Source organism: Medicago truncatula, chromosome 3 (assembly GCF_003473485.1).
Source record: "Medicago truncatula cultivar Jemalong A17 chromosome 3, MtrunA17r5.0-ANR, whole genome shotgun sequence".
In the NCBI taxonomy this organism is placed as follows: domain Eukaryota; kingdom Viridiplantae; phylum Streptophyta; class Magnoliopsida; order Fabales; family Fabaceae; genus Medicago; species Medicago truncatula.
In genome coordinates, this window is record NC_053044.1 from 7250543 (window position 1) to 7267956 (window position 17414).

The window sequence follows — 17414 nt, forward strand, 5'->3', positions numbered from 1 at the left end:
TTTATTCAATAGTTTAATCTTTGAATATCTTTAGTTAATTAATTTAGTTATTTGATATATTGTTCGTTAGTTAGCAATTTAGTTTGGTCTACAAAATTATCTAAAAAAATAGTTGCACAAAAAATAATAATTTTGTTTCTCTCTCACATTTCTCAAAACCTGTTTGAATTTTAAAACCATGGGTGTTAGAAACACCCTTAAAAAACATTCAAAATAGCTTATAAGAATGTGTGTTTTTTTTTTTTTTTGCTAACTTCTAAGAGTGTGTTTGTTTTTGTTTTTTATTTTATGAAAACGCTTTTTTTTTTTTTTTTTTTTTTTAACTTTTTACATGAAAAATAATCTATAGACACTCAAACACTCATTCTATATCTTAATAGAAAAAGAAATAGAAAAAAATGATGTGATATGCATGTTTATGATATGATAGAAAAAGAGATAAAAAATCAATAAAAGTTGGTTTCGTGGTAAAAAATTCGCCGGTGAGTTTAACTGACAATATGAATACTATATTTATTTTCTTGAAACTCAACTCATCTAATTTCATTTATTTTATAAGAAAAAATGGGGTTAGATTTTAGTTACATGTTTGACACATTTAGACCAGAAATAACGGTTTATCCCAAAATGATAACAGTACAACAACAACAACAGTAACATTAAAAAACAAAAACAATTCATCATCCACACTACACAAATAGATTACACTGTAATCCATCCATGGCGACGTTATTTCCACTCTTTAATCCAATTTCTCATTCCTTCACATTCCCTTCCTTGAGGGCCCCACCTTCACGCAACTCTTCGCCTCTTCTCCTCACCGGCTGCCGGAGACCGAGACCCGCGACGGTGGTCACACGTGCTGGCGCAAGTACAAGTAGCTATGCCTTCGCGATTGCGCTTCCTCTTTCTCTCCTCGGTATAACTGTTTTCACTGCTCTTCGGATTGGTCAGAAGCTTGACCAAGATTTCTATGAAGAGGTAATGCCACAAACTAATGTTGAGTTTTTCTCAGTAATGTGATTCTTTGTTTGTGCTGGTTGTTGAAAATTTTGTGATTTATTTTTGTGTCTTCCATGTGTTTGATGAAATTCCTCAACTGGGTTTTGCGCAGTTGTATAGTTGCAATCACTTACATACAAGTAGTGTTGCCTTATAGGGGAGTTGGGTAGCACACTTGGTTGAGCTAAAGAATTAAAGGAGCGAAAGAGTTAAAGGTCCAAAGTTCAAATACACTAAATAGTTAACAACTAACATTTGTCACTAAAAAAAGTAGTGTTGCCATCTGGTTGAATGAGTATGGTAGTGATTTTTTTGTATTTTTACAAAATTGAAAGTAAACAAATTTACATTGTTTTGTTTTGCGGTGACAAAAATTGATTTTGTGAAATTGATTTTAAAAGTGAGTGGAACTATAAATTTGAGTGTAAATATTAATTCTGGAGTAAAAAAATTCTAATTTCTAACTTTTAGTTAGAATCAATATTGGAGGCAAAATTTATTCTACCCAAGAGCAATCAAACATGTCAAAATAAATTTTATATCCTCGATTTGAAGTTTGCGAATAAGTTCTCTTTTTTAGAGTTGCTTAGTGGATTTTTCTTTTCCAATTACTGTAATTTAGATTTCTATATACCAAATTAAGCCTTTTGAGTTGGTTGATCTTCCCTTTGGCATGCGCCTATGTCTGTTAACACTTGTTAAATTGACAGAAAATAGATGCATGAGTCTCTGAAGTGCTATGGTGCATGACTTAGAATATGTTTAACATATACACTCAGAAATATAGGACAAAAACAAGTTTACCTTACACTCAATTAACGTTGATATGCGCAAAAAATAAAGACGTTCCATAAAGAAATTTCTAACATGACCTGTGCAACTTTAGCTATGTGATGTCTACCTTAAGAAATTTTCCAGATTGTAGAGATGTGATATATTTAGCATCATATCTTTACATCTTTAAAAATAAATCTTTGGAGTCTAGAGTTAAGAAGATAGTTGATGGTTTTTCATCATAACTTGAGAGATGGTTGAAAATTTCTCTTATGTTTTGGTAAACAGAGAATTGTTTGATTGTTCCTTTAATCCATGCACATGTCTTATCAGTTACCTCAATAAATATTTAATATACCTGCATTTACACTCATATAAGCCGAAACAGTTGACTCACTAATTTCTGGCACATTTGTAATATGTGCAAGTGTATGCGATTATAATTACCAGCTCAATAAGGAATTTCTAATCTTCATGTGCCTCTATTCGCAAATTTCTAATTTTTAATCTTCATGTGACTCTTAACTACCCTCTTTTGGAAATATTTGTCGGTTGTTTTTTGTTTTCCCTGTTTTTGTGACATGTTTTTTTTTTAATACCAGATGGCGAAGAACGAAGCTATCATGGAAATTGATGAAGAGGAAGAAGAGGATAATGATGATGATGATGTGGAAACTTATTCACAAGAAGAACAAGAACCTGTCCTTCCACGTGGCCGCAACAGGCCTAAAAGGGAAGCTTAAATTTGAGGTGATCTTCAGTAAACTTGCAAATGAGTAGGGAGGAATAAGGGAGGTGTTTATCTATAGGCTCTAAGTTTCTCTTAGTTCATGTTCCATTGGTTATCTGCTATCATTCTCTCTGCTTAAGCGACAATCATGTAATATGATCTGATATGTAAGCTTATAAAGGGTTTATAATGTAAGGAATAATTTATTTCTCCAATGTAGATAAAAAATTACTACGTATTCAGAGAAATACCAATTAAATTCTTAAATGAAAAGGTGAATGCAGTGATGTATTATATTTTCATAATTTTCTTACGAACATGTAAAAATGGAATTTTATAGTACTCTTGATTTTAACAACAACTCCTGTGGAGCTACCCTGCAAGAGTTCCCTACTTTCAAAATCTTTCATTATATGAAACTTTGAACTGTCAAATAACCTTATGTCAATTGTTATTTGTTTAAAAAATCTTTCAGGAATGCATTTCATCTTCTAAAACAAATAGATAACAAATAATTTTGTTGATGTTTTTGTCTGGTTTTTCCGCTTTTACTCCTTAATTTTCTGTGTACTCTAATCTGCCTTTCCTTTTCTATTCGTTCTTTCCTCGTTAAAATCTGGGCTAATAATCAACACGATCATCATCACATAAAATCTAGGTTGGATAAACTTCTAGCCACTAGTGGTTGGATTTCCTCCTCTCTTAATTACTCAAATACTCATATTCTTAGATATACCTCGAATCATTGTCTCAGAATTGTCTACTAACATTTTATGCAGGAATCAACATTTTCTTGGTAAATTTTTTGAGCAAGTTTGCTAAGGGATGATGCATACATTCCAACTGTTCAAAATATTTGTACTTGTGATACTGGGACTATTGACACGAGACTTCATCGCACTCTGAGTAACCTTCACTCTTGGCGTCAGCAGAGATTTGGTGTTTTTCCTAAAAATTATGTTAGTGAGAGATTAGTAAGATTAATTTTGATAAGTGAACCTCGCTAGTGAGTTTCACTAAGAGAAATGATATTTGAACATTCATTTTATGACAACTTCTGTAATAACTTTTTCTCTCTTACTCACATTATTTTTTTACTTTATTTCTCTATTGCTTTGATTTTCGTGCAAATACATATTTTTTCATTGTAAATTATGGTTGTCCCATAAGTTGTCAACCAAATGGTTGTTCAAATAACACTCCTCTTCCACTAATCCTCCACATTGATAAAAAGAAAACACATGGCAACCAAAAGGATCATTGCAAATTTAGATTTTTTTTTTTTGACGGAAAGAAGCTTATAGCTTTTCATTATTGATCAAAGAAGAAATACAATGTGGAATGTTAAGACGAATGTGGAGACTAGCGTGGTGTAGTGCTTCCTTAGCTAAACTATGAGCCACACCATTGACTTGTCTCCTAATGAACTTCACATCAGAGTTCACTAAATTGGTACTCAACAAGTGTCTACAATCATTGATTATTGCCATGAAATCAGAGACACCCTCCTTGCCATATATTCTATCAGCCACAACTTTTGAGTTTGTTTCAAAGTCCATATGCACCATGTTTAACTCTTTTACCCACTTCAATGCACAGCTAAAAGACCCATAGCCTCCCCCATATTGACATCAAGTAGAAGGGTCGTCCAAGCAGTTCTTGCTATCACAAAATTTCCTTCGGCATCACGAATACAAGCTCCAAATCCAACTTTGTTAAGGGTAGTGGAAAAGGATGCGTCAACATTACACTTGAACCTCCCTGGACTCGGTTTTTCCCAAGAGTCAATCACACCATGTGTGTTTCTGTTGGTGTTCTGATTCCTCACGTCTTGAGCATTCTTCCAACTGCTCAAAAAATTCATGGCGCGTTCACCTGTTTGTTGAGCCGTTTCCGTGACGTTATTCCAAACTTTGTTATTTCTATGTTTCCATAGACTCCAGAGAATAACCGCGAACAGCTGTTGTTGGGGAATATCAGCGCAGGAAGATGTGGGTAACCGTACCTGTTGGATTGTATGCCAAAGACCAACCTGTTGCCAGCACACAACACTCTTGCTGCACTCGAAGAACAGATGTTTAGCATCTTCGTCGCAAATATCGCAGATAGCAAAGGAGGTAGGACAGTTCACCCCTTTATATAGTGGAATTCGAACCCTCTTCATTTCTTAAATAGATGTAAACGCAATAAATGATGGATCCCAGCATCACTAATTTTTTTACATTTTTCTTTTTAAACTTTTTTGCTTTTATCTTCTTTTTTTAATTGGTAGAAATATATATCACTTATTAATTACAGATGAGGAAGGCCAGCATCACGAATTAGCCTTCCTCACTTTTTATCTTCTTTTTTTAACAACAAAAAAAAAAGTCATAGTTACACGCAGAGGATACATGATAATTTTTTTTTTTTTTTTTAACTTTGCATGTTATTTTTTAAAAATAGAGATCATATCCCTATTAGTGAATTAATTTAGTTTCATTTATCGCATTCGACATGTTGATATCCAACTATAATCTCTATAAAAAATTGATAATATTTTAAAATTGAGGAAGACTGGCAAATCATGTGGGTCCTATGTAACTTTAACCGATCAAAAAAAATGTTAGAAAAAATATGTATTAGAACGTGTGTTGTTAGTTTTTGTTTTCAAATGTATTCATTGAAACAAATCATATATATTAGTTAAAAATTATGATGGAAATAAGTTTTGGAAATAAAAATGACATATTGTTAATATAAAACAGAGGATCAACTATCTACCCTCTCTATCCCACATAAGCGTTGAGTTGCAGACAGCCTGATTCCCGTTGTTAAAGCGCCGCTCGTCACCGTGATGCCAAGAGCGAGTGAGTTTGCCATCGCCTTGTCTAGGTATGCTCCACTCTCATTTCTACTACTTTTAATTCTCAGCACGAAAATTCAAATTCTGATCCCATTCAATCAATTTATGTCTTTATAATAATTATGTAATGCTCTCTTTAAAACGAGCTTCTGAAATTATAGCTATGAAATTGATGTTATGAATCATTTTAAATTTTGGGGCCGTTTAGATTGGCTTATTTCGGACTAGCTTATGCAAATAAATAAGTTTTTTTTTTTGTTAATTCATAAGTTTTCATTATTGACAAGCTTATGAATTGTAGTTGTTTACCTTGACAACCTTATGAACAATATATAAAAACTTCTTTTATTAAGCTAAAACATAAGTCAATTCAAACGAGCCACAGATTGCAGTCCGACCAGTGACCCGAGGTTATAACCGGGTCGATCACCATGTCTGAGTTTTAAAACACTGCTTGCTTAAATCTTAAAAAATGTGTGGTTTTGAGGTTGTGATGCCAAGAGTGAGGTTGTCATCGCTGCACTGTTTTGTCTTGGTACACTGAACCTATCTTCTTCCCCATCCATTTCCATTTATTCTTTCATGGTAACTTGCTCTTCATTTGTACCAGTTTTACTACTTTCAATTGACGACGAGAAATTCAATTTTTTTCTCAGGTTTAATGAAAAAAGGGAAAAAAAAACATTTCTCCATTTCTCTCTCTTAAATTGTCAATGCAGAAAATTTAATTGATTTGTATTTCACATTGACATTCCATATTAAACAGGTTTCATGAAATGGAAATGGAAATGGAAATGGAGCCGCTGCTAATCAATTTATGAACTGCTGCACTTAGTCTGATTTGTAGGTCAGCTGTCGTTATTATGGTTTGAGGAGGCATCAGATTCAGATCACACATTCCATACGTTTCCGACAATCTTCAGTTTTGTTTTGTCATCAGTAACTACCCCACCCAACAGCTTCATACACGTGACATTCTTAATTTCTATCACCAAAATATAAACACCAATTTGCTGAGCCTTGAGGCTTGCCCTGACCCTGGCGAGGCTGAAAGTTCAACTTATCTAAACTTTTACGGACCAGAAAAACAATAGCAACACCAATTGCCACCAACAAAACAAAATAAAATGCCTCCTCAAACACCAACCCCACCAAACAAATTCTACTTCTTCTACGGTCACCGCAAACCTTCTCAAAACCGTCCTACTGTACGCGGTGGCCTCTTTTCCAATCGCAAAACTCTCACTCCTCCGAAACCTAAATCCACAAAACCAACCAACAGTTTCCAAATCCAAAAGTGGGACCCACACTTCCTTTCCCAACCAAACTCCCCATCACCATCCCCATCCCCATCCCCGGAGGCCACATTCTCTGCCTCCCTCCGTCTCTCCCCGATTGCCCGTTTCATCCTTGATGCCTTCCGCAAAAACAATAACAACTGGGGCCCACCCGTTGTAACTGAACTCAATAAACTCCGCAGAGTTACTCCCACCCTAGTTGCTGAGGTTCTTAAAGTTCAAACTAACCCTACGCTAGCTTTCAAGTTTTTCCATTGGGTAGAGAAACAAAAAGGTTATCACCATAATTTTGCCTCTTACAACGCCTTCACTTATTGCCTTAACCGTGCTAACCATTTCCGTGCAGCCGATCAGCTCCCTGAGCTGATGGACGCTCAGGGAAAGCCTCCGTCGGAGAAGCAATTTGAGATTTTAATTCGGATGCATTCTGATGCTGGTAGAGGTCTTAGGGTTTATCATGTTTATGATAAGATGAGGAATAAGTTTGGTGTGAAACCTAGGGTGTTTTTGTATAATAGGATTATGGATGCTTTGGTTAAGACTGGGCATTTGGATTTGGCGTTGTCGGTTTATAATGATTTTAGGGAAGATGGATTGGTTGAAGAGAGTGTTACTTTTATGATTTTGATAAAGGGATTGTGTAAAGGTGGGAAAATTGATGAGATGTTAGAGGTTTTGGGAAGGATGAGGGAGAAATTGTGTAAGCCGGATGTGTTTGCGTATACCGCGTTGGTTCGGATTATGGTTAAAGAGGGAAATTTGGATGGTTGTTTGAGGGTTTGGAAGGAAATGAAGAGAGATAGAGTCGATCCGGATGTCATGGCATATGGTACTATCATTGGTGGTTTGGCGAAAGGGGGAAGGGTTTCGGAGGGTTATGAGTTGTTCAAAGAGATGAAGAGTAAGGGTCATTTGATAGATAGAGCGATATATGGATCGTTGGTTGAGTCGTTTGTGGCGGGGAATAAGGTTGGTTTGGCTTTTGATTTGTTGAAGGATTTGGTGAGCTCGGGATACCGTGCTGATTTGGGGATGTATAATAACCTTATTGAAGGTTTGTGCAATTTGAATAAGGTTGAGAAGGCTTACAAGCTTTTCCAAGTCACTATTCAGGAGGGCCTTGAGCCGGACTTCTTGTCTGTAAAACCGTTATTGTTGGCCTATGCCGAAGCAAAACGAATGGAAGAATTTTTTATGTTGCTAGAGAAGATGAAGAAGTTGGGATTTCCAGTTATTGATGACCTCTCAAAATTCTTTTCCCATCTGGTTGAGAAGAAAGGACCAGAAATGGCACTAGAGATATTTACACACTTGAAAGAAAAAAGCTACGTTAGCGTTGAAATTTACAATATTTTTATGGAATCTCTTCACTTGAGTGGTAAGGTGGAAAAAGCATTATCACTCTTTGATGAAATAAAGGGCTCAGACTTGGAGCCCGACTCATCCACATATAACATAGCAATTCTTTGCCTTGTTGATCACGGTCAAATTAAGGAGGCATGTGAATGTCATAATAAGATAATTGAGATGTCTTCCATTCCTTCTGTGGCTGCTTATAATTGCCTTGCTAAAGGTCTTTGCAACATTGGAGAGATTGACGAAGCCATGCTGCTTGTTAGAGATTGCTTAGGCAATGTTACAAGTGGACCTATGGAGTTTAAGTATTGTCTTACCATTATTCGCATGTGCAAGTCAAATGTTGCAGAAAAGTTGATTGATGTATTGAATGAGATGATGCAAGAAGGTTGCTCTTTAGACAATGTTGTATGTTCTGCAATCATCTCTGGCATGTGCAAGTATGGAACAATTGAAGAGGCTAGAAAGGTTTTCTCAATTTTGAGGGAGCGCAAATTGTTGACAGAATCTGACACAATTGTTTACGACGAATTACTAATTGATCACATGAAGAAAAAAACAGCAGACTTGGTAATATCAGGATTGAAATTCTTTGGTCTAGAATCTAAATTGAAGTCAAAGGGTTGTAAACTGTTACCAGATTGAAAACTGGTATGGAGACAGATTAATTTTTTCTTTGTGAACATGTATCATCATGATGCTGCCAGAAAAGCATTTGACATTTGGGAGAAGTTTGTCATTGCTTTTATTTCTCGAGCATTTCCATCCGGTATCTGATATGTTTAACCCGTGGCTGCGAACACTTGACTTATTACATAGAATTAGACACTAGTCGCTGGACCTCGTTGCATACTCTATACCATTGGATAGCTGCACTATGGAGGTTACTTATTGGATCTGGATTGCACGGATGTATCATGTAAAGGACAATGTCACTTGACATCATATTATAGCATGATCTCATGCTTGCTTCGTCGAGGTATTTGGAATTATGAGTATCATTTTCTAGTGTTGTCTGCATAAATTTATTGTGAAATGAAAAGTGAAATACAGATCTCTTACTCTATATCTTTTATCTGATAATAAAGTATACAATGGAGAGTATTGATGTGATATTAACATTTAAAATCTTTTTATGGTGTTTCATGCTTTTGAAGTTTTGCATATAAAGCAATGAGAACAACTTTTATTGTTTTCCATACAAATTTGAAAACAGGAAACTGTTTATTTTTGGCCTGCTCTGACATGATTTATTTAATAAGTTAAATCTAGCTGAAGCTTCAGTGAAATATAAATGAGTAAAAAAAGACTTCTAGAATACATATTTAACTTCAGCATCGTCTTTCTTTTCATGATAGATTTGTGATGATTTGCTGATTGATTATACGCCAAACTGATTGATTTTGCAGTTGTCTTATATTTGTTATACACAAAATAATTGCAAAGGTACTCTGTATGCACACATTAGATGTTTGCTACAGATTTATAAATTTACTAATTTACAAATCCAAAACAACTTAAAAGTAATGGAAGTTGTCTTGGTAGTTTATATTTTTTGAGATTTGTTACATATTTAACCCCCTTTGTATGGTAGTTATGCTATTTAGATTTCCTTGTTTATAGTTGTGTAAATGTGTTTTTGCTTAAACTTTAGTCGAATAGTTTCTTCTACAATTGTATTTTACACACACAAGCTTCTCAATATATCCTCTGATAGCAGTCTCGACTTAGTGTATAAGAGGATTTTAGATTCTAGATTCCTAGCTAGTTTAAACATATATGCGATGAGAAATTGTTGACTATGCGTTTTGTTCTATATCATTCCTTATGTAAATAGCAGAGAAAGAAATGCAAGTTCATGGTGATCTGATTAATCATATTTGATTGCTTGTTGGTTTTTGAAGCCACATCCTCTCTCATTAAAATCCTCTCTAAGGGTGAACTCTGATTATACTTGTTGATGTTGTTCATTTTTTAAATCCTTTCTGATGTTCATGGTGATCTGATCATACTTGCTGTTGCAGTTTGTTTTTTTAAGCCATGTATGAATTTTATGTATTAGGACAATAAAAGAATCACTAATTTGGAGCTAGCACTGGTAATAATGATGGAACTGAAACGAGAAAGGGGGTTACTGTGAAGGACTGTTTGGCTGAGTAACTAAGGCCTAGTGAAGAAGACAATGCACTCTCTAAGGTGATTTCAGAAGCTTTTCATAAAGGGAAAGAAGAGCCATTGAAAAAAGAGGATGGAAAATTGGGTAGTGAGAATGAGAAGTCAGAGAAAGTGTGTGAAGAGAGCTATGTGTAAATAGTCCAGAAAAAGGTGTGAATAGTCAATCACGGCATTTATAAAACATTGGACAAAGCATTCATATATAAATCATTATTCATCGGCAAATCATAATCAGAGACCTCCATTCAAGGTGATACCAGTGGTAGGACAGCCTGTGAATAGTTAAACCAAAGCTCTGAAATTTGTTGTATTGGCATTAAAAAAGGATATGAATACACTGATCATGGTTTGAATGTGTTTCTCTTTGGGGGTAAAGTGGCCATTTTGGCTTAAGAATATGCCATCTGATTTCATGGTTGGACTTGTTGTCATAAAAGTTGCATCTGAAGAATCCTTCTTGGCAAATATCCTTTCAAGTTTGTTGATGATGATGATAATATAATTGCATACACTGATCATCATGATCCGTAGTAGCAATACCATTCATGATTTCAAGTTTCAACAACTGGTAATGAAGATCAATGTTGATGTCACTCTTATATCAAATTAAGAGTGTCATTTTTTGAAAGCAAGAAAACACAAGCTCTGTTTGTATCTATGTAAAAAGAATGAGTTTTGGTTGCTTTAACTTGCTTCTTTGCCTTCAGACATCACGCTGCTCCTACCTTAATCCTAAAAAACTGTTGTTCTTAGTTGCCCATTTTCTGCTTTTTCGTTACTTCTTTGTGTGTGTGTGTGTTATTTTTATGGGTTGTTTTTATTGATGTTGCTGTTCCATATGGTTCCTTGAAGGTGATTTCTTTTTGTTTTGCTTTGCTTATATGTTAGGTTTTCTTTTTTTCTTCGTTTTTGATTTTTTTTATGAAGTAATTATTGAAATGGTCATTTGTACCAAAAATAAAATAAAAATTATTGAAATGGTCATTGATTTGTTAGGCCTAATCTCAAATCCTTGATCAAATGCAATTATAAGATCTGCGTAAATGCAATTATAAAATCAAAGCTTTGTCCTCATCTTCAATGTTTCAACTAAATGTTCACCAAGTCATTTAGTATCTTGTTAAATTATGTCAATTGCTATGTTTAGACTATACCATCATAAATAAGTAGAGTTGTTATTTCAAAAACAGTTTATGAGTCAAATGTTTTGCCGTATATAATAACTCCAACCTTATCCACATTGACGCTCTGGTAGCATCCCTTGAAATATCCCTCAAAACCTTATCTCCGAGGCATAACACAACAACACTCTTTGCCTTGTCTGTCACCTTGAGCTTCTTTGCTTTTGTCAACTTAGCTGACATCACAACTCAACCCTTCAATGCCTCTGCACACTTCTGTTATGTCAAAATTGTTTGCATCTTTACCTTCAACATGCAAAATCATTGCTTGCAGTGAACTTTTTGATGACCCAATTTGAACCCATGATGTCCACTTTACCAAATTACTCATTTTCCCCACAATGGGCATCAATTGTTGTGAATTCGAAAATCAAATCACACCAATAAACTTAGGTGTATGTGACAAATTTCAACGACAACTAAAATTAAAGTAGTCTCAATCAACAATAACAACAACATACCTAATAACTAAGCAAATAAAATCCACAAGCATAATCAAAACATAAAGATAAAAGAGTAGAATTTTTTTTCAAAAATATGTAGAAAAATAACACACCAATATTGTTTACTTAGTTCGACTCCAGTACACTATATAATGATGATACAAAAATGTTACGAGAAATTAGATCCACTAGCTCACAATGAACAAACCCTAATTTCTAGTTATCACAATGAACAAACCCCAATTTCCATCCATTTTTCAAGTCAATCAAATCCACATGGAGATCTTAAGAGAGAACAAGAGAGCAAACTTTTGATCATTCCTCTAACGAGTTCTCACCATCTAAAGTATTTATAAAGTATTTTCCAACCCAACAATCTCAACCCTTAACCTCTAAGTACGTGTTTGGTTACACGGTCAAAAACGGAAAACGTGCTTCCATCTGTTCAAAAGCACTTTGAGGATGTTTGGCTTTCCATAATCCTTCTGCCGCCGCCTTGCTTTTGACAACTAGAATCGATTTTGAAAGAAGCTGCTATTCCTAGCTTCTACAAATCGATTTCCTACACCTTAGACCATTTACAATGGTAAAACAAATTCAACAACCCTCAACACCCACTTTTTCAATTTCCAACACTCTACATCATTTTCTCTCTCTTAATTCAACACTCTACCCCACCACCTTTTATTTCTTATTCTTATTTAATTTTATATTTTTGTTTTTATAATTACATAAAATTACAATTATCGATTATAATTAAATTAAAATGAAGAAACACTTAACAATTTTTTTTTTTTTTTGTAAAAACAAAATTTATTTAAATAATTTATTTTTATTTTCTTAACTTAAAATGCAATACAACAAACTAAGCACGGGTCACACAAATAGCTTAAAACGCAAGACAAGAAACAAGCACACAACACACAAGTAATTTATTTAGTACGATACAAATCATCTTCAATCACGAAACATTCCAAACTTCAAAAGAAAAGTTAATAGAAAGCTAATAATAAGATTAAGAGAGTGAAAAACTTGGTTTTTTTTTTCTTTTTCTGTATCCAAATCAAATGATCCAAGTCTCTATTTATAGAGAAAAAAAATCACGAATTTTGGTAAAAAAAAAAAAAGTTATTTGTAATGAAATAATTGAGTCCAAAATATTAAGATGATAAAAATCCAAGCAGCCAATCAAACCCAGCCACGTGTCCTCACTTTTTCCATTTAACTTTCTCTCTCCGGAACTCCCTCCAGCTCACGCGCCTACTTCAGCCAGCGAAAACGCGCCACGTGGCCCTCGCGTCAGAATTCAACATATTTAATTCTTTCATATGCTCTCACCTCCACATCATTTTTTTACCATTTTCAACACCCACATACAATGGTTTCAACATGTTGAAGCTTGGTTTCAACAAGCCATTGCACTTGGTCTTAGGTTTGGTTTCTCTCAATTTCTCTTTTTTGCCCTTACCTTCACCGCCATAAATCCATGTTGATCTGAATTTTTCAAAAAAAAATTCAAACATTGAAGGCAAAGTTTTTTTCACCTGTATAATAACTCTATGCTTATCTAAATTTACTAATCTCTTGTCAAACATTGAAGACAAAGATGTTTCTTCACCTAAATCATAAATTCATTAAACTCAAATTCCTTAATGGAAATATGATCCACTTTGTATCAAGGGCGGCCTTCCACATTTTCATTAATTCTTCACAACTTGTAGAAATCGGTCACCAACCTCATAGTTTCATTAACTATGTAGTTACTCTCTGTTCATACAAACTTCTATATATAGGTTGGCTCATTTGTCACTCTTTCATTCTTAAACAAGCAAATAGCCAAATAGCTGCAGTGTTTGGTACTCAAGGGTAAGCTCAAACACTCATCTTCTGTCTATTAATTCAATTTTGATAACATTGCATTTGATGTGTTTGATAAAATGCCTAAATAAAAAACAATCTATTTCTTTTGTTTTCCTTGACCTTAGTTATGGTTGTTTATGTTTTTTTTTTGCCTGAAATATTAATGATATTGATGGAGTTTGAAAATAGCTTCTATGTTTTTCATCAAATGATACTAATGAATATTATTTGCATTGTATGAGTGCTTTAGATTGAGTTATGTTCTATACCATTTATCACTATAGTTTCAACTTTGTTGGCAGAAGGAATGTTCATACGTGGCTTTTCATTTTTTTTTCTATCTTTTGTCAACTCTAGAAAATAAAGGAAGAGCTATCTATGGTGTTCATATGTGGTTTTATAATTTCTTTTTACCAAATTTTCTCTTAAACACATGTATTATATCTGAAGTTACAAGTTTCGAAGGATAATATCTAAATAATCTGTCAACCTTGATGATGAAGACCTTCAATAGTTTAGGACCATGGATCTTGAAATAGTTACAAGAAGAGAAAGCTCTCAAGCACAAATGCCACTAATTCATGTTTGTTATTTAATACTATTTACTTTTGACAAGGTTTTAGATGTTTGTGTTTTTTAGTAGAGAATATGTCTTTATTTTACTGGTGTTTTGGTTCAGTTTTGCTACTATTTTGGTTTTGTTTTTCTGTATGATGATACAAACAGTCTCAATAAGCTCTTCAAATGATAATGACAATAAAGTCTCTCTTTGTTTGCTTCTTTGTTTTACTTGTTGAACTCAGAATGATTTTTGTTTACCAATTTCACCTCATTAGATAAGTGGTTATTCGAATATAGGTTTGATTCAAATAGATTAAATTTAACCTTGTTTACATAGAATGGTGAATACCAAGAAAAATGTTGTGCATTCCTCCTCACCTAATGATGGGGGGCAAAAAACAAAAGCTAATTGGGATTATAAGTCAACTGAAAACTTTGTGAAAGCATGTTTGGAGCAAGTTTTCAAGAGAGAACGTGTTGGTACGAGCTTTACAAAAAAAGGGTGGAACAATATTAAGGCCCAATTTCATAATTTAACCGGAATGAAGTATGAGAACGATCAATTAAAGAATAGGTATGACAGTCTGAGAAAGACCAAACAGCCTTCTCATACTTCAGTATATGGCTGAAAGGATAATTAATTTCTTCTACAAAGCTCATGCACTATATTTGTCTATAATTCAAATGCCATGATTTCTGATTGTTCTGATCATTGTTATGTTTCTTATGATTTCTTATGTTTAATATCATGTTTTAGATTGTGTGACATTCAAGATAGCTCCTGATATAATAAATTAACTTTTTTTTTTTTGTTTTTCTTGCTAATTGTTTACCTTTAACAGTAGCCAAATCTCATTGCAAAATGGACTATTGTAATGAAGAATCAAATGAAGACGATGATTTTTTTGAACAAAGCTTCTTTAGTGGGTGCACTAATGGGTGAGTATGCTGTGAAACATTTATGTAAAGAGCCATGTAGAACTAGTGAGCTAACAGGGCATGCATGGGTGAAAGAAGTATTGCAAGGAAATCCCACTCGTTGTTATGAGATGTTTCGAATGGAAAAACATATTTTTCATAAACTTTGCACTAAATTAGTTGATCATGGTTTAAAGTCCACTAATCACATAGGGGTAGAAGAGATGGTTGCAATGTTCTTACTTGTTGTTGGACATGGAGTGGGTAATAAAATGATTCAAGAAAGGTTCCAACACTCAGGAGAAACTGTGAGTAGACGTTTTCATGATGTGTTAGTTGCTTGCTTGAGTTTGTCCATCGAATATATAAAGCCTCAAGATCCTTTGTTCCGTGATAGTCATGCAAAAATTCAAAGTGATCCACGATATTGGCCATTTTTTAAGAATGCCATAGGAGCAATCGATGGTACGCATATTCCCTGTGTGGTTAGTGCCAATGACCAAACTAGATTTATTGGACGAAAGGGATATCCGACACAAAATGTAATGGCTGTATGTGATTGGAACATTTGCTTTACTTTGTTTTAGCTGGATGGGAAGGTAGTGCCCATGATGCTCGTGTTTTTGACCATGCTCTCACAAATGCAAATCTAAATTTTCCACATCCTCCTCCAGGTATTAATATTATCTTTTACAACTTATTTATTAGTATTATTCTTTACAATTTATAATTTAATTTGTTTTTAGGTATGTATTATTTGGTGGATGCCGGTTATCCAACACCGATGGGATATCTTGGTCCATACAGATGTGAATGTTATCACCTCCCTGATTTTCGGTGTTCTCATGGGTTTGAAAATAACAACGAGGTATTCAATTATTATCACTCAAGTTTAAGGTGCACAATAGAAAGAACTTTTGGTGTATGGAAGAATAGATTTGCAATTCTACGACGCATGCCTAAATTCACAATTAAGATACAAGTTGAAGTCGTTGTTGCAACGATGGCTATACATAACTTTATTAGAAGGAATGTTGATATGGACGTCGATTTCAATCGGTATGAGGATGAAGACTTAACCCTTGATCATGATGATTATCGTAGACCAGTTAATTAGGATTTATCTCAAAATTTAAATTTAGCTTTCTCATCTGAGATGAATCATGTTCGAAACTCGGTTCGAGATCAAATTATAGAGTTCAACAAAAATCATTATTATTGTAGTAATGTTTAATTTTAAAAGACCATCAGAGATGAGATAGCAGGATGCACTGAGAAGGCATATGACTATCTTGCAAAGAAACACCCTCTCTGCAACTCATCAACCAAACACTTAGTTATGCTAAGGAGATGGAGAAGATTGTCTCAAAAGAAATGGATGCAATGGATTTTGTGTTTTCCAAGATTGCTAATATTGTCTAATGAAATTGTTTACTTCTGATTCAATGTGGAACTGTGAAATGATTCTATCTCTTTATTATGTTCATCTAGGTGTTGTATTGTTGCATAGTGTACCCTTTTCTTTCTTCTTTACAGTGCTCAAAATCATTATATACTTGTGTTGACTACTATATCGTAAGAATTGGACAAATTGATGAATTTCAAATCCATTGGAAGGTTCATATTAAAAAAAATTATATATATTCCCTATATGCATTTTTATTTGAATATTGTGTGATTAACAATTATATTAATCTAGTAATTTTATTGTCAGTTAATCAAAAATAAATGAAGGATGAAAAATCAAATAAATGAAGGATGAAAAATCAAATAAATATACAAACACACTCACATTTTAAAGTCCATTTTGGTCTTTTACACATCTAAAAGTAATTCACTCAAAACATCCAAACAAATTTTTTTATACAAATCACTTTTCTTTTGAAGGTATCCAAACATAAATCACTTTACATTCAACTCACTTTTAACCAAAATCAATTCTACCAAAATTAATTTTTTCCACCACACAATCAAACACACGCCAAATTCTATAAAATTTCTTTCGTTAAATGTAAAAAAATTAACTAACAAACAAGTCAAACAACACTTATGAAAAACCGCCTCACGATTTACACAAATCGTGCCGCAATACAAGTTACCGTTGGGATAGGCATGAAGATGGTGCAACGATCCATTATCATTGTGCCAAAATCACGAAACTTGGAGTCACACTACAGTTTTAGTAATAAGTTTGGAACTGAATCTACGTAATTACCTCAAATTCTTTCCACTTACTCTCTTATAACATTTTGCTTTTGTATAGGTGATAAA

The 17414-nt window shown here is 33.9% G+C and overlaps 3 protein-coding genes and 1 long non-coding RNA gene across 6 annotated transcripts; 3 read left to right on the top strand and 1 right to left on the bottom strand.

Annotated features, from left to right (window-relative positions):
* Positions 1-611: 611 nt before the first annotated feature.
* On the top strand, positions 612-2797 carry LOC11418577 (uncharacterized). Its single transcript, XM_003598853.4, has 2 exons — positions 612-981; positions 2379-2797. Exons 1-2 carry the CDS (start codon positions 721-723, stop codon positions 2517-2519), a joined length of 402 nt encoding a protein of 133 aa, XP_003598901.1. The 5' UTR covers positions 612-720; the 3' UTR covers positions 2520-2797.
* Positions 2798-4094: 1297 nt separating this feature from the next.
* On the bottom strand, positions 4095-4670 carry LOC112420048 (uncharacterized). Its single transcript, XM_024778651.1, has one exon. It carries the CDS (start codon positions 4668-4670, stop codon positions 4095-4097), a length of 576 nt encoding a protein of 191 aa, XP_024634419.1.
* Positions 4671-5239: 569 nt separating this feature from the next.
* Positions 5240-11060, top strand: LOC11444480 (pentatricopeptide repeat-containing protein At4g20740). Of its 3 annotated transcripts, none has more exons than XR_005645329.1 (3): positions 5240-5380; positions 6118-8984; positions 10030-10940. XR_005645329.1 is itself a non-coding variant. In XM_024779469.2 (2 exons), the coding sequence occupies exon 2, from the start codon at positions 6479-6481 to the stop codon at positions 8648-8650; it is 2172 nt and encodes a 723-aa protein (XP_024635237.1). In that variant the 5' UTR covers positions 5240-5380; positions 6118-6478; the 3' UTR covers positions 8651-11060. The 3 variants fall into 3 exon arrangements, 1 of the variants encoding a protein (XP_024635237.1); XR_003010429.2 differs by having other exon boundaries at positions 10068-10940; XM_024779469.2 differs by having other exon boundaries at positions 6118-11060.
* A 2277-nt stretch (positions 11061-13337) lies between these two features.
* On the top strand, positions 13338-16596 carry LOC112419850 (uncharacterized). Its single transcript, XR_003009919.2, has 3 exons — positions 13338-13670; positions 15068-15817; positions 15890-16596. It is a non-coding gene; the product is annotated as an uncharacterized lncRNA (long non-coding RNA).
* The last annotated feature ends 818 nt before the right edge of the window (positions 16597-17414 follow it).

Excerpts from the sequence above, each read along its gene's own strand:
- LOC11418577 (XM_003598853.4), top strand. The coding sequence starts at position 721 with ATGGCGACGTTATTTCCACTCTTTAATCCAATTTCTCATTCCTTCACA. Across the intron at positions 982-2,378 it reads ACCAAGATTTCTATGAAGAG|ATGGCGAAGAACGAAGCTAT; the intron begins GTAATGCCACAA and ends TTTTAATACCAG.
- LOC11444480 (XM_024779469.2), top strand. The coding sequence starts at position 6,479 with ATGCCTCCTCAAACACCAACCCCACCAAACAAATTCTACTTCTTCTAC.
- LOC112420048 (XM_024778651.1), bottom strand. The coding sequence starts at position 4,670 with ATGAAGAGGGTTCGAATTCCACTATATAAAGGGGTGAACTGTCCTACC.